General features: G+C 47.5%; 1 protein-coding gene across 24 annotated transcripts in view; it reads right to left on the reverse strand.

The window, feature by feature from the left end:
• Znf185 (zinc finger protein 185 with LIM domain) overlaps window positions 1–15763 on the reverse strand; it is a 57303-nt gene that overhangs the window by 35908 nt on the left and 5632 nt on the right. For 10 of the 24 annotated variants that reach the window (XM_076562649.1, XM_076562643.1, XM_076562642.1 and 7 more), the window contains exons 2-10: window positions 6400–6477; window positions 6116–6239; window positions 5708–5770; window positions 4639–4677; window positions 4476–4553; window positions 3841–3927; window positions 3092–3175; window positions 2032–2115; window positions 1725–1766 (exon numbers count right to left, since the gene is read on the reverse strand). In XM_076562649.1, coding sequence (XP_076418764.1) covers window positions 1725–1766; window positions 2032–2115; window positions 3092–3175; window positions 3841–3927; window positions 4476–4553; window positions 4639–4677; window positions 5708–5770; window positions 6116–6239; window positions 6400–6433 — 635 coding nt within the window. In that variant the 5' untranslated portion in view covers window positions 6434–6477. Of the gene's footprint in view, window positions 1–1724; window positions 1767–2031; window positions 2116–3091; window positions 3176–3840; window positions 3928–4475; window positions 4554–4638; window positions 4678–5707; window positions 5771–6115; window positions 6240–6399; window positions 6478–7062; window positions 7731–7799; window positions 7881–15763 lie in introns of those variants that run through there. The other 14 variants (XM_076562641.1, XM_076562634.1, XM_076562633.1 and 11 more) reach the window with 11 other exon arrangements.

The following is a 15763-nucleotide window of genomic DNA, read 5'->3' on the forward strand; positions in this document are numbered from 1 at the left end:
GGCCCTGAATCCAATGGCAATGTCCTTCTGAGACTAAGGAAATCTGGACACAGACACAAAGTCAATGTGAATGAAGATAGTGGCCTGGTGAGGCAAATACAATTAGTCCCAATCCTCCCAACATCTCAATTTCAGATGTCTGACCTCCATTTCTGGGGTTTTAAGTTATTCTGCTGGTGGTATCTTGCTCCATTAGTAACAGCTAATAAGCACACACTATTCTCTGTTACTCTGTGCTGCCACTCCCTCACCCCTCAGTGCTCAATGTATTCTAGTCAGCTACTGTCATTTAACAACAGCACCGTATTTCCACTCTGGGCCTTTGCACTGGCTAGTTCTTGGCTTAGAACACTTGGAATGCTGGTTCCTTGTTGACTTTCTACCTACAGCTTATTATGTATGCCACCTTATCTGGAAGGCCTTTTTTTCTTTATTAAGACATTTTTTTATTCAGTTTACATACCAACCACAGATCACCCTCTCTTCCCACTCCCTATTTCCTCCTCTAACAAGGTAAGGCCTCCCATGGGGAGTCAGCAAAGCCTGGTCCATTCAGTAGAGGAAGGTCCAAGCCCCTCCTCCCTGCATCAAGGCTGTGCAAGGTGTCCCACCATAGGGAATGGGCTCCAAAAACCCAGCTCATGCACCAGGGATAGATCCTGATCCCACTGCCAGGAGGCCCCTTAAGCAGATCAAGCTACACAACTGTCCACTTATGCAGAGGGCCTAATTCAGTGCCATGGAGGCTCCACAGGTGTTGATCTAAAGTTCATGAGTTCCCACTAGTTTGGTTTGGTTGTCTCTGTAGGTTTCCCATCATGATCTTGATGCCCCTTGCTCATAGAACTCTCTTCTGTTTCTTCCAGTGGACTCCCTGAAGCTTGGCCTGGTGCTTGGCTGTGGGTCTCTGCATCTGCTCTGGAAAGCCTTTGATATCCATTCAACTAAAGTCTCAGTCCCTAAGATTCAGCTTCATACAAGTTTCTTCTCCATCCTCTATCCAACATTTTCCTACTATAGAAATTGACCTATGTCAAATAATAATACTTACCTCACTCAACTAGTTTCCTGACATATGGATCATTCTCCTTTTCATCCTGTTTGCCCTATAAGACCAATCAGTATCATCACAGCCAGCTCCCATGGAGTTTCTCTTGTTGGTTCTGGTTCTGGTTATTCAAGTTCCTTGGGACATTTTGAATCTACATATAAGCCTTTTCCATGGACCCGTGTTTCCTAGATTCTACCCCTACAAGGTTCTTAGAAGTTTCTCCTGAGCTGGCCCAGCACTGAGAGGTAGTTCATAAACTTGTGGAATGACAAGTGTACCTACACACTATGGGGTGTTCTCAGGGCTTATGTGCTCTGAGGCTCATGTTCTCAGGGCTTATGTGCAATGCATTTTGTACTCTGGCTGGTATAATTCTTTTCAGCGGTCTGTGAAGACTCTAGCCCCTGCCCTACTCATGGGTATGCCTATAAGAGAAACCGTTACCGCCATTTCTGTTCATCTGAGATGAAGGGCACCTCCTCCTCCTCAGTCCCTGAGGAGGTGACAGGAGAGCACATAGCAGGGCAAGAGCAAGAGAATTCTTGCTATGATTGAGGAGGACAACTCTCTTTGCTCACTGAAAGCAACCTTCTTTTTCCCTATACTCCTACTGACAGGAGGCTTGCTGCCTGGATAACATCTGGCTCATGAGGTTTCCCTTGGTGATACTTACCTCTTTGCAATAAATGGGGCCTGCACCTCTTGAGTAGGACTACTAGAAATGAAGCAGAATGGAGACATATTGGAAAAAGCTCAAGCGCAGGTGCCATCTTAGAGCCTCTCCTATTCCCAGTACCTCCTGCTTTTATTCTAAGAAGTGCATCTGAGACCCCCGAGAAGGTCAAGATCAAATGCCCTTATTCTTTCACCAGTCAAAGAAAAGCTGAAGCCCCAAGCAGAAGAGAAAGACCCCAGATCACGGAGTCAGTAGTGGCCAAGGCAGGCTCAAGCCCACTGGGCCTCATTCTTGGACAACTCACCTAGTGTTCTTCTTAACTGCTGAGAGGACGTAAGAGTGCTCCCGTGGGGCTGTCTTCCTCAGAACACCACTTGCAGCTTGTGATCTGGGGTAGTACAAAGTGGGGGCATCTGATAGGTGTCAATCTAGCCACTGTCAATCTAGCCTTGGATATTCACTGGCTGACTCAGGAATATCCCCGGGGAATTGAGGAGGATAAGCCAGGGTCGCACTGCTCTAAGAAATATTCAGAGGACCCATGGACATTGAGGAAGGACCCTTACTTAGGGAGCATGTAGCATGTGCCCAGCCCTGCCCTGAATACTGACATTCTCACATTGGTTAATTGACCCCCACAACCAGGCAAGCACGTGCTGATATATTCCATGACTGACTGAGCCTGACCATTGCTCTGGTGGTTTGCCCAAGTGAACACACCTAAGCATTCAATGTGAGGCACCTCCAGAGCTTCTTATTCATTCCCCTGCTCTGCACTATCCAGATTTCATGCCTCATGCAACTGTGGTCTTTTTGCATAGAACTGTTGGCCTTTTGGGACCTTCAGCAAGGGATTGTCACTACGCTTCCTAAACCACATATGGGTTGGCAGATACTGGCCTTTATTTGGGCTCCTTCTTTGTAAGCACAGGGCATTTGAAACTCTGGAGACCATTCCTGCACCCAAAGAACATTGCAAACACAACACACTCAGACACAGCAGGGTGCAGATGGTCTTTCCCAGGGCACTTTACCCTGAATATTATTCAAGTTCCTTGGGACATTTTGAATCTACATATAAGCCTTTTCCATGGACCCATGTTTCCTAGATTCTACCCCTACAAGGTTCTTAGAAGTTTCTCCTGAGCTGGCCCAGCACTGAGAGGTAGTTCATAAACTTGTGGAATGACAAGTGTACCTACACACTATGGGGTGTTCTCAGGGCTTATGTGCTCTGAGGCTCATGTTCTCAGGGCTTATGTGCAATGCATTTTGTACTCTGGCTGGTATAATTCTTTTCAGCGGTCTGTGAAGACTCTAGCCCCTGCCCTACTCATGGGTATGCCTATAAGAGAAACCGTTACCGCCATTTCTGTTCATCTGAGATGAAGGGCACCTCCTCCTCCTCAGTCCCTGATGTGGAGCTGCTCCTGATATTGTACAGTGCCCTGTGGGGGAGAGGAGCAGGTGTGGCTTTTCTTCCTCTGTGTCCTTCCTGTTCCCTGTTACAGGCTACTCCCCTTGGCTTCTTGACTGCCAACGCCACTAACACACATTGCTGTTGCAACCTTGAGCCTTAGCTCCCACTTGTTCCTCCTTAAAAGCCAGCACTCCTTTCTCCTGTCCTGTCCGTCAACAGCCAACACTCTTACTACTTCCCTAAAAATATATGCCAGCTGTTCCATGAAACAGAACGATGGGGCAAGGATAAGCTGTATAAAGATGTAGAGTCCTGGGAAGTGCTGGCACAATCCAGACATTTGTCCAGAATTTCCCTCCCTGGCCAGGGCCCCTTGGAAGGAACCTCAAGAGAAGCTCAGCTTTAGACACAAAATGTCCACACCAATAGTCTATGGGGACAGTGACAACATGAGACAACATCATGCCCCCAAGGACAGCTCATCTGAACCCAGCTCAGTCTGAGAACCCGATACCTGAAGGGGTACAGGGGTACATCTAGGAAACACAGACAGTGAGCAGTAGTCCCCATTGCCATGGCTCATTGTCCATTCTCTAGACCTAGGACTAGCTTTCCCCAACTAAGTGACTAGCTCAGAGGTACGTGTCCACCTGCCCTCAATAGGTCCAGTGTCTGGGATCACTGTATACTCACAGCTTCTTATAATCTTCTGTGGTCATCTTATAACCAGAGGACTGATGAGGACGACCAGAATTAGCTGTTCCCAGCAGTTCAGAAGCACTAGAAGAGCAAGATATTTCCATCTGCCCAACCATAGGTCCCCTCTTGTCTCTAAGTTTACCCACACAGCCCAATAGAGACAGGACATGAGCCACTAGGAGACTTTCTTCCTTGTTGTCAGCCCTGCCAGACATTTTGAGCATGGCAGACCCAGCTAAGTCACAAGGAAACAGCCCACCAGGCTCTCATTTGTATCCTCCCAAATGGAGCCCCAGTTGTGACTGATACCAAGGTGTTTATGTAACATGCCACCTTGGCATACTAGGAAGGTGAACTAAGCACATGGCTTCAATACCCTCAGTAAGTGCACGGTGCCAGCCATGAGGCCAAGGGGACAAAGAGTAAGTAAAGTAAAGATATGTGGGCACTAGGAAGTATAGGTTCCACATCTCTGTCCAGAGTTCCCCTCTCAGCCACTGCCCATGGCCAGTGGCCAGAGCCAGGCAGGACATTCCCTTACTTCTTTGCTATCCCTCTCTTGGACTTGGCTCTGGACAAGGCTTTCCCACCTTCCTATTGACCATCTGGCTAGCACACCAAGGATGTACCTTCTTGGCGCTCCATTGGTCTTAGACAGGTGCTGTTGGTAGTGAGAAGAGCTGTCTATTGTTCTGGTGAACACTCCCCTACAAGAGACACCAGAAGGTATTGAGAAGTCTAGGTGTGGCCCTAGTGGTATGAGAATGCAGGTAGAGTCTTGAGGTCACTTACCGGATGATGTAACCAGCAGGAGCTTTTGTGTTTGGAGACCTGCCAAGAGAAAAGGAGACATAAAGGGAACAATGGCCTCACTACAGAGCTCAGGACACTTTATTCCTTCCTGTTCGCAACTACAGCTGATGGATGTCCCAGTATAATGGCCAAGTTTGTCCCAATATAGTGGCCAGGTGCCCACTCTGCTCCACCTATCTCTCCTTCAGTCTCTCCCAGGCACATTGCCATGGCTGACTCCTCCACAGCCATGTCCAGCATAGCCCTGACTTACAAAAGGGTGCCAGGCAGGCTTGCTGTATGGTTTAACATTTACTGCAAAGTTCCAGAAGTTTCTGCTCTTCCAGGCACCGGGGCACTTGAAAGAGAGCTCTTCTTGTTCTCTCCTGGATCAGACTGAAAGACCCTTGGTTAGAGCCCAGGCTGACCTCATTCTGAGGCTAAAGTGAATAGAAGGTAAAGCCCTATGGCCTTCCCTTACCACTCCTCTAGAATGTTTCCTCCTCTGGCCCTTAGGGCACTCACATCCCAAGTGGTGATGGAAGTATGAAACCAGAAGGTACTCCTCAGGCTTGGTCACTGGCTGGAAAACATTAGTTTCTAGGTACTGGGGCTTTCCATTTGTCAACAACAGATGGGGTTCAGAAGACTTGGGGGGCACTGGTGAGAACATGCTAGAAGTAGTGAGAGAGAGGGTAATCTTGAGCTCAGGGAAGGCAATGAGGGCCCCTCCAAGGAGTTGGCAAGAGGACAAGGACTCAGCAGACAGTCCTATTCAGCAATATGAGTGCTCTGGGCTGGAACAGTGGGGTTAGGTCTAAAGGTACCACAGAGCCCTAGCATTTATTCCTACAGACCTTTTTTTTTTATTTTAAATCAGGGAACAGCTTCTTGGAGATGGCCAAGTTGCAGGAACACTAAAAGGGAAACCCAAAGAGCCTGTCTTTTCCATGCATTCCAAATGACTCAATTCAGGCTCCCTCTGTGTTTCCTATGTGATATCCACCCCTCCTTGCAGCAGAAAAGCCTCTGGAGTCCATTTAAGAATCAGCTAGGTACCGCCTCTTACCTGACATTTGAGACCTCTCCAACTGATGAGGATGTAGTATGGTTTTGTCCAGAGTGAAGCTGTCTGTGGAAAGACAAGGCCTGAACATACTGGCTCCCATGTTTCTTGCTACCTGTTACCCTGTGGCTCCATCCCAAAGTTGGCCTGTATGCACCACCACTGCATCTTACCTTCTCCTCTACTGACCCACTTTACAGGTATGTGACAACACGTGCCTTAGTATCTAGGACTACCCCGTCTGTGGCTGTGTTCAGGTTTTAATTACACCTGGCTGGCCAATGGACACACACCCTGACCTAGGTCTAAATGGTGGAATGTCCTCAGTATCCCCAGCTAGGGTTGGGTCCCATGCCCCCACCCCCAATGTTGCTTGCTGCCTTCCCTTCTGGCCTTGCCTCTTGGACTTACATAGTATGGTCCTCTGAGTCTTCATGCTTGATGATCCAGCTCTTGTCACCCTTCAGTGTAGTTCGTACTTTCATTTGTTTTAGGACATTATTGCGCTCCTCTTCACCAGATGACAAAGGTTTCCCTGGTAGGGGCAAGCCTAAGAGCCTTAAAGGGGGAACCCCAGCCCCTAATCCCAGAGCCCTTGCCAGCCCTCCTATTATGAGGTCATCACCTGGGCAATGTTCATCTCCCTCTAGGGGTTTGCCTGGGATAATTCAGGCAGACATGTAGCCCAGGCTCACCTTTTCCATTACCTCCTAATGCTGAGACATTCATGATGTTTATTTTTCAATTCTGTTACTAGTGGATTCAGTGGGCTCCTGGGGAACAAAGACAAACACAGATTTGTCAATACATGAATTTGTAATGGCTTATGGGTCACCTCTAGAGTTTGGATGTGGTTTGTCCCCTAAGGGCTCTTGTGTTGGAAGCTTGGTTCCCATATGGCAATATTAAGAGGTTGTAGGACTTTTAAGAAGTGAAGTTTGGGGGGTGTGGAAATGGCTCACTCTGTGCTAGGCCTGGTAACACACCCTTATTCCTAGCACTGGGAAGGCAAAGATAGCAGGATCCCTGAGGCTTGCTGGCCAGCCAGTCTAGCCAAATTGGTGAACTCTAGGTTTACTGAGAGATCCTATTTCATAAAGTAAGGCAAACAGTGATAAAGATACCTGATATTGACCTCTGACTTCCACATGTGCATATGAACATGTATACACATGTACATCTATACTTAAACCCCCTCTATGCACATATCCACACCCATGGCCCCCACCCCCACCAAGTAAGGCTTGATGAAAGGTAATTAGATCATTGGGAGAACTGTTGTATGATAGAATTAATGTCTTGGGAGAACCTGGTTAGTTCTCATGAGTGTTTGATACCCAGAAGCATGTCTAGCCCACCTCTAGTTTCTCTCTGGCTTCCCATTTCACCATGTAAGTTGTCTCTCTGACACACAGGTTCTTCTGCCTGCCACTGTGATACCACCAGCTGTGAGATCCTCACCTGAGCTAAGCTACTGCTAAAATCATGCCTTTGAGTCTCCAGAACTAAATGAGTATCTTTCCTCTCTAAAGCACCAAGCCTCAGATACTACATCATAATAACAGAAAATGAACTCATAGAGGCCCTTTGTGATCCTAGCACACCAAGATCATACAGATTTCCCTTCAGGTATCAGGAATGACAAGCGTCAGTAGAGTTCTGAATGATTTCACTGCTGAATGCCACACCTGCCCATATAGCCATGGCTGCTTACCTGGAGAATATGGAACTTGTAGGCTGTCAGGAACTGTCTGTTCTAGTCATTTTTTAAGGGCAGACCACAGAGAGTGCTAATGGAAAGACTCTGGGGAAGAGAGCTGGCAGCAAGGAAGTTCCAACAGTGCCTTAGAGACTAGTATGGAGCTGAGCCAGCACTGTAGAATTGAGATGGTTAGGATTGAAGCACATCTCAGGCAAAACACCTTTGCGGGTAGGTAGGAGGCTTGGAGGTAGGGAAGAACTCAGGGAACCAGCTGCTTTAGGACTGAACCATCTTTCTTACACCTTAGTACCTATCAGATCTTGCACAAATCAGTTATTCTCTCTAGGATGCCTCAGTTTTATTATCTGTAAGATGAGAGTGAAAAGTCTCTACCTTTCTGGACTGCTGTAATGTCAGGAAATATCATTGGGCAGCAGGACATAAGCCAAGTCACGGTGACTTTCAAGCTGTTTGCTGGAGGAAAGATAGTCAGAGTCCTCCAATCAGTAGAGGAAAAGTGGGTATTTGTAGCCCTATTTGGGGTTAGCTCCTCATCCTGTCTCCTCACAGGAGCCCAGTACTAAGGAGTTGCCTCAGCATCTGACAAGGAAGAGAATCTGGTCAGGACCAGCAGGTTCCTTGTACTCTGTTCTCCCTCCTTACCTCCTCCCTGGCTTGCAGAGAGTGCACCATTCCTCTTCCTCAGCTTTAGGTCTGTTCTCCATGCTGAGAGTCTCAAAGCTGAGGAAAAGGAAAAGCCTAGACTGTGGATTTGGATGTTTCCCTGAATAACCACAGCTGATCCTTTGGACCTAAAGAAAGCCTGGGAGGTTCAGGGGTGTGGGCATTGCAGAAAACAAGGCCCTGGCTGTGTTAAGGCAGAAAAGCCTTCCTTCCTGGGGTCTGTCACCGTCTGGGTCCCTTCAGGGCTAGGCTTTGACCAGCTCAGTAATGATGCCAGCTGGCAGGACCTGGACATATTTCCATGGAAGTTAGAGGCACACTAAAAGGGGAAGGAAGGGGGCAAAGACCAGACTAAATTAACCGTGTCAGCGAGAGTCTGTTCTCCCATAAACTGTACCAAGTGCAGACCAGGCAGATTGAATCTTCTGCATGCCAGGAATGATGCCTCATCATGGCATTGAAGCTTCCACATCAGAGTTCTGTTGCTGTTATGATTGCATAAACCCCATTGTCTGCATCCTAGCAGGATGTTGAGTGACCCCATTAGCCAGAATGCATGGGTGCAGTCAGTGCCTATAGACAGACCATTGAAGCCTGAGCCCTTGGTCCCTGGGTCTTTTGATGCTACCAAATGAAAAAACTTGGACAGTCCCTCACCTCTTTGCCTGGAAGCAAATGCCCACTTCTTGGTCCCTCAAATCTTACTAGATCATTTTTGCTGTCTTAACTTATTTTCTGTAAGGCATCTCAAAGACATACTCCTTTTTAAGACCCAAGGGATTAAGGCCACTGGTTTCCACAGAGGAACTGGGCAAGCAGGTGAAGTTCATTCCCAGTATTAGCAGTCAGATCCATCCTAGGCCAGTACTAAACTCAGAGCTTGTCAGTTTCTCCTTGATAGATCCAATGGCCATGTTGTCTAGAAGTTTTATAACACATTAGAACCAAATAAGCCACATCTCAAATCAAGACAGACTCATACATGTGCATAATGTAAGAAACAGAGGGTCATTGGCAACTCCTCAGGCAAAGGAGCAAGGACATGTGCCAGAAAAGAACCAGGGCTGGTGCTCCTGCATCAGCTGCTTTCCCTTGAGCCTGACTACATCTCAAAAGTCCAGTTCCTTTTTCAATAAGACAGTAAACCTGAATGGCCTGGGAATGCAGCTCAGTTTTATCAGTACTTGTTGAGTACCCACAAGGCCCTGGGTTCCATCCTCATCACCATATAACTAGGTATATGGTAAATTTCTGTACTCCTAGCATGGGAGGATCAGGAGTGCAAAGTCATCCATGGCCATACAGCAAGTTCAAGATCAGCCTGGGATAAAAGAGACACTGTCTCAAAATATAAAAAAGAAAGAAAAGAAAATCTGGAAAAAGAAAGAAAGAAAACACATATTGTGGTGTAGAGCTGGGCATGGTGGTATATGACTGTGATCCAGCACTTGGAGGTGGGGGCAGGATGATTAGGAGGCTAGGTCACTCTCAGCTACTCAGCAAGTTCAAAGGTTGTTTTGAGATCCCATAGTGAGAAACAGTAAAGAAAAGATCACTGCTGAAATAAACTGAAGACTAGGGAAGTTCACTGGAAGGAAGAGCCAGGTCAGGAAACCACAAGTTTGCTTCCAGTCTTAGAAACCACAGGGAACCATGAGTAGATGTGTGAGAATCAAGTGCCTAGTGGGATTAAGGGGCCTGTGAGTGCTGTTGGATGAGGTACTGATGGAGGCAGGTAGACTGGGGAAAAGGTCAGCAGTGACCCTGGCTTTAGCCAAAGCTAAGGAAGGGAGAGGGCAGCAAAACTGAGGAAGATGCCAGCCCTTTGACTGGCAGATGGGTGTAAACCCCATTTGTCAATCTACCTCACTAAAGTGCATCCCTTTAAAGACTCTTCCTCTGGCATACATCTCTGTCCTATTAGTGCAGTTCTTCTTTAGATTAGACTGCTACAAGGGAAATGGCTGGAGAATCAGGTTTACCTTTAAGAATGTATGTATTGGTGGGAAGGTGAACTGAGGCATCTTATAAGAGGACAGACACGTCTGTAGGTGTCAACATTGTTAAGTGTAAACCTGTTGCTCCAACAGTTTCCCTTGTAGCAGTCTAGTCTATATATCCTGATCTCCCAGCTCTTTTAGGACAGTAATTATCCCTGGGAGAAGTCCCCAGGTTTGTCTTCAAGCCTCCTGATCCTTCTAGGTCCCACCCACTTCTAGGTCAGCCTGCAATACCTGGCATGAGGACAGAGGGTCCTTGGGGAGTACTAACAAGACTGGCCTGAATCATAGTGAGTCTGTGAACCATATAACCATCTACACACACACACACACACACACACACACACACACACACACACACACACACACACACACATCAGAGATAGAGCATGCATGTCTGGAAGCCCATCTGCAACCCATGGACAGGAAGCATATTTTCAACCTCACATCACTGTGAGCAAAGTGAGCTGAGGAGAGCCAGTGGCTACCTCACAGATCAGCCCTGCTAACCCTAGATTTGAGGGCTTCAAATCTCCTGGGGCAAAGTGATGAGATCCAGGTGACTTAGGTATACTCACTGTTGGCCACTTTTACTGCTTCCTCCAAAGCCAGGCACTTAAGTTCTGATGCCAACTCTCCTTGCTGAAGGGAGGAGACTTCAGAATGGGGCCAATCGCACAGTCCCTCAGCCTTGCCTGGCCTAACTGCTTAAATTATCAGCATGTTCCCATTAAAGCCCATTTGATGGCTACTGCTGGATGGATCAGGACTAGGAATTCTGGTTTTGGACCTGGGTTTGATTCCCATTACCTGCCATGGTATAATCATTCTGAACACTGTGTGAATATGTGTCGCTATGATTGGTTTAATATACAAGTTGACTGGCCAATAGCAAGGCAGGATAAAGTTAGGTGGGACCATCAAACTGAGGATTCTGGGATGAAGTAGGGTAGAGTCAGAGAGCCACTGGCAGTTGCAGAGAGAAGCGAGATGGGCATATCATACTGAGAAAAGGTACCAAGTCACATGTCAAAGTGTAGATAAGAAATATGGGTTAAGTGTAAGAGTTATCTAGTAACAAACCTGAGCTATCAGTCAGCAGTTATAATTTATATTAAGCTCTATGAGTTTATTTGGGAAGTGGTCACGGCACAGGAAAACTCCGCCTACAATTATCTACATTGAGAGGCTCATAATTGCCTTGTAACTACAGCTGCAGGGGATCCGTTGTCGTCTTTTGGCCTCCAAGAGCAAACATACACAAGTAACAAACACACAGACACACAAACATACGCATAAAAACAGTCAGAAAGATGTCAAGAAAGTGCAACATACAGAGGTGAGGTCCCTGTACATTCCCATTCACCCATGTCTAGCTGCTTCCCTGGGTACTCTTCTCTTTTTCTGGGTACTTTGGCCACTTGATCCCATCACACCTGACATCCAGATATGGTCCAATCTGAAAGCAGACAGTCTTAAACCTCTGCTCCTCTCCCCAAAGTAGCCTCACATGACTGTGACTGCTAACTCACTTAGCTCAGGTCTCCCCATCTGTAAAGTAGATCAGGGCAAGTGGGCCTTCTCCTGGCATGGCACCCTTAAGTTACACTATGTGCTCTATCTGGAATTTTCCATTCCACGAAAATGCTGATGGATGTTCTTGCCTCCCAAATGGCCCACAAAGACACAATTCTAGTCAGAGGGCCTTTTCTATACTACCTTGATGGGGAAATGACTTCTGGCTCTTTGGGAGTTGCCAAATAACTCTTCTTGGGGCTTGGTCTGTGCCACCAGGGAACAAGTAGCTTAACTAAGATCTTCCATGTAAGTGTCCTTTATGGTGTCCCCCTGAAGCCCCACTTCACAGTACCCTACATCACGATACCTCTTTCTTGCCAGCTGGATGTAAATTTCTGATCTGTACTTGTCTCTTTGGGGGCAGGTTAGGCTGAGAAAGGCAAAGAGAACAATAGAAGGAAGTATTCTGGCCTGTCTGAGTGATGGAGATGGGAACAGTCCTTCCTACTATTAGATGGTCCCAAAGCATTAATGGGTGGTAAGTTCCTTTTCTACCTACCTCCTTACTATTGCAGCTTCTCAAGGCTGCCAAGCAACCTCTGGGAAAGAAGTCCTTGCCCTGATTGGACAGACGGAAACAACAAGCCAATGAGGGAGCTGCAAAGATCTTGTTTTTCTAGACTACTAAGGCCTGTTTTTTTTTGACAGAGACATCAGAGTAGAGTCAGAGGAGAGTGAGAGTGACTATGAGAGCTGCTGCACACAGGAACAGAGGGAGTGGGGACTCAACGGATAGTGACACAAGGTGAGAAATCAGAGATGAGAACAGGAGCAGCAGCAGCAGCAGCAGCAGCAGCCTTTTGCTCCACAAGGCCTTGCTCTGTCTCTAACTAACTCAGAAAGTTTAGCAAAATCTCCTACACCACACACACACACACATACCCACACACACACACACACACAGAGCTCCATACCCTCCACCATTCATGTACACCTCCACATACACTCCCCACATACACATACCACATACACCAGAAACACACACACCGCATATACATCGCACGTTCATACATACACCACACACAACACATATACATATCACACACCATCCATGCATATATACACACTCACACACATACACAACACACACATACACAACCCCACACAAAAATACACATGCATACAACACTCCTATACACACACCACACACATACACCCTAGACCCCCCCACACTACATACCACACACATACCACACATACCTATACACACACACACACCACAGACAAACATACACACTCTTTCTCCCCATATACATATCACACATACACACACCACAGATCACCCCTATCTATATACACACCACACACATAACATATCCCACACAACAAATAATAATTCCACACCCTGCACATACTCCCCTACACATACACATACCAACCACACACACACACACAAACATACCATATACTTCACATACATACACAAGACCACATACACCACACACCCTCCACATATCCCTCCATATACACGCATGTGCGCACACACATACACACACATATACATGCACTACCCACTCCACATCTACATATATCCTGATCACACATTCCTCACTCACATACCACATACATGACACACACGTACATACACAGATCACATACAGCAATCAAATACCCCCCACATGCATTCTTGATTACCTTTGGGAGGTACCTACCCCCCTCCCTCCAAAAATCTCATTTTCCCACTCCTCTCTGGCTCAGGGACACAACTTAGTCCCACTTGGTCATATTGTACTAAACATAGAGGGAGAGGAAACCATGGGAGAAAGGAAAGTGTCAGGTGGTCTGTCTAAGGAGTTAGCCTCCTTCTGACCAAGTCCAGGCTCCTTGATGCTCTAGCCTGGAGGTAGGAATCCCTGGGTGCCACTCTATCCTAGGGCCCTCACTCTGGTCCTGCTGCTGTTCTTATATCCACCCACCCCAGAGAGCTGGAGTGGATATTGGGAAGAGATAAGATGGACTTATCCAATCAGCAGCTGGCCCTCAGCTCTTGGCCCACTGGCCCTACATTAGACCCCTTCCTTCCTTCCTTCCTTCCTTCCTTCCTTCCTTCCTTCCTTCCTTCCTTCCTTCCTTCCTTCCTTCCTTCCTTCCTCCCTCTCTCCCTCCTCCCTCCCTCCCCTTTCTTTTTTTCTCCCTTCCCTTCTCTTCTCTTCTCTTCTCTTCTCTTCTCTTCTCTTCTCTTCTCTTCTCTTCTCTTCTCTTCTCTTCTCTTCTCTTCTCTTCTCTTCTCTTCTCTTCTCTTCTCTCTCTCTCTCTCTCTCTCTCTCTCTCTCTCTCTCTCTCTCTCTCTTATCCCAGGCCACTATGTAGCCAAGGATGACTGTTAGCAGGGTGACAAGGAGATGCTGCCAGAGGGCATAGGTGACATGGCTTGTTTGAGTGCTTGTTTGCTAGACACTGGTCTGAGTGCAAGCAAGAGCAGAAAGAGGTGGGGGGGGGATAAACTGTGCCCAACTCCACTTCTCCAAGCTTGCAAACCAGGTTTACAGAGATCACACCACAGTTCTGGTTTTTTAGTACAGAATCCACATCTCAGCCCTAGATGGACTCCCTAGGCATGGGGGAGAGGGGAAGCAAATAGAGCAAGAGCATGTGACCCAGTGGTTAAATACAGATGGATCAAGTGACATCTGTATGAATCCAATAAGGCTGGAGATTCCCAGTGTAGGTGCCCAATGTCAGCCTGACACTAGGCCATGCTGTAGAAAAGGTTTGCCTGCAAGTATTTCTCTGTTGTTTGGGGGCAAAGCCTGCACCTACTATGGCAGAGCCAGAGGCTTAGAATGTAGCTGGGAATGAGCTCTTCTTCACACCTGGTCATGAGGATAGCAACAGTGACACTAAGTTCCAGTATCCCAGGAATTTGCTCTCCAAGATGGATGAATGCAGTCAATACTAATCTCTTGGATGGGTACTGCTTGGGGGTGGGGGTGAGAAACAGTCTCAAAGACAGTTGGTCTGTGGGAAGGAGAATGCATTCTCACACTAGCTCTGTCACCCTGGGACAACCCTCCTTCTACCCACATGGGACCTTGGTCCCTCGCTACTGTGTATGAGTACAGGACCAAACTTGGAAAATCAAAATCTGCAAGGGAGACAGACCCCTGATGTTACAGCTGTCCTGCAAGAGCCTGATTTGGGCTCTTCAGCTCTGAGAATCCAAGCTTCCTGAGCCCCAGAACCCAGCCAGCCTAGGTAGCTCCTTGGCCTGAGTCCTTCCAACCCTCCCTTATTGCCCAATCCAACCTGTGCCAGCAGACACAAAGATGGCCTTAGGGAAGCCCTTTTCTCAAAAGGCACACGAGCCCGTATCTGGTTTTTCCTGTGGGGAAGGCAGGGGCTTCAAGCAGCTTCTCTGCTCATCACCCTGTCCACCAGAACCCAAAGAGTGTTTGCTGCTGGTGGGAGGTCAGCATAGTAGGGAAAGTCTTGGCTGTGGCTGTCTCCCTCTAGGGGCTGCAGAAGGAAATGTAAGGATGAGCAGGTACATTGGGTTTGCCAGGTTGGAAAAAGCACTGGGTTCTCAGTTCAGGTCATTGCCAGGAGTAAGAGGGGCTGAGAAATACTAGAATTCAGGAAACACAACCTCTACCCCCAATTCACACTCAGCATACTTAGCTGTGCTAGTTCAATCCTTTCTCAAGGAATGCACTTGGCCCACGGAAGTTTGGACCCAGGCTGACCTAAGCTAGCACTCAAGCTGCCAACTCGATTCTCTAGGCCAAAAGGACTGGAATGGTGAAATGATCCACTTGTGAGGCAGCCTCCTGTGGCCAGGTTTTGTAACCCTGGGCATTCTGATTCCCACTGTCTTCCACTGGAGCCCCAGCAGTAGTCAGCAGACAGGTTGCTTTTCACCCATAAGGACCTAGAAGAGATACTACTGCCGCTGGTCCAGGAGGTGCTGAGATCAAGAGCTGGGATTAGGAAGGGAGTTGCAAGTGATTTAAAGACCTTAGACAAAGCTGGCTCTGCAAGAGCATAGGCTGAGCAGCAGCTGGCTCCATTCTGAGCTCCTGAGTCTGTTGCTCAGTGTACAGGTCCTAGGAACTGAAGGCTGGACCCCTCTGGCAGGAGCTTGTGACCTGTCTGCAA

This window comes from Peromyscus maniculatus, chromosome X, assembly GCF_049852395.1.
Source record: "Peromyscus maniculatus bairdii isolate BWxNUB_F1_BW_parent chromosome X, HU_Pman_BW_mat_3.1, whole genome shotgun sequence".
NCBI lineage: Eukaryota > Metazoa > Chordata > Mammalia > Rodentia > Cricetidae > Peromyscus > Peromyscus maniculatus.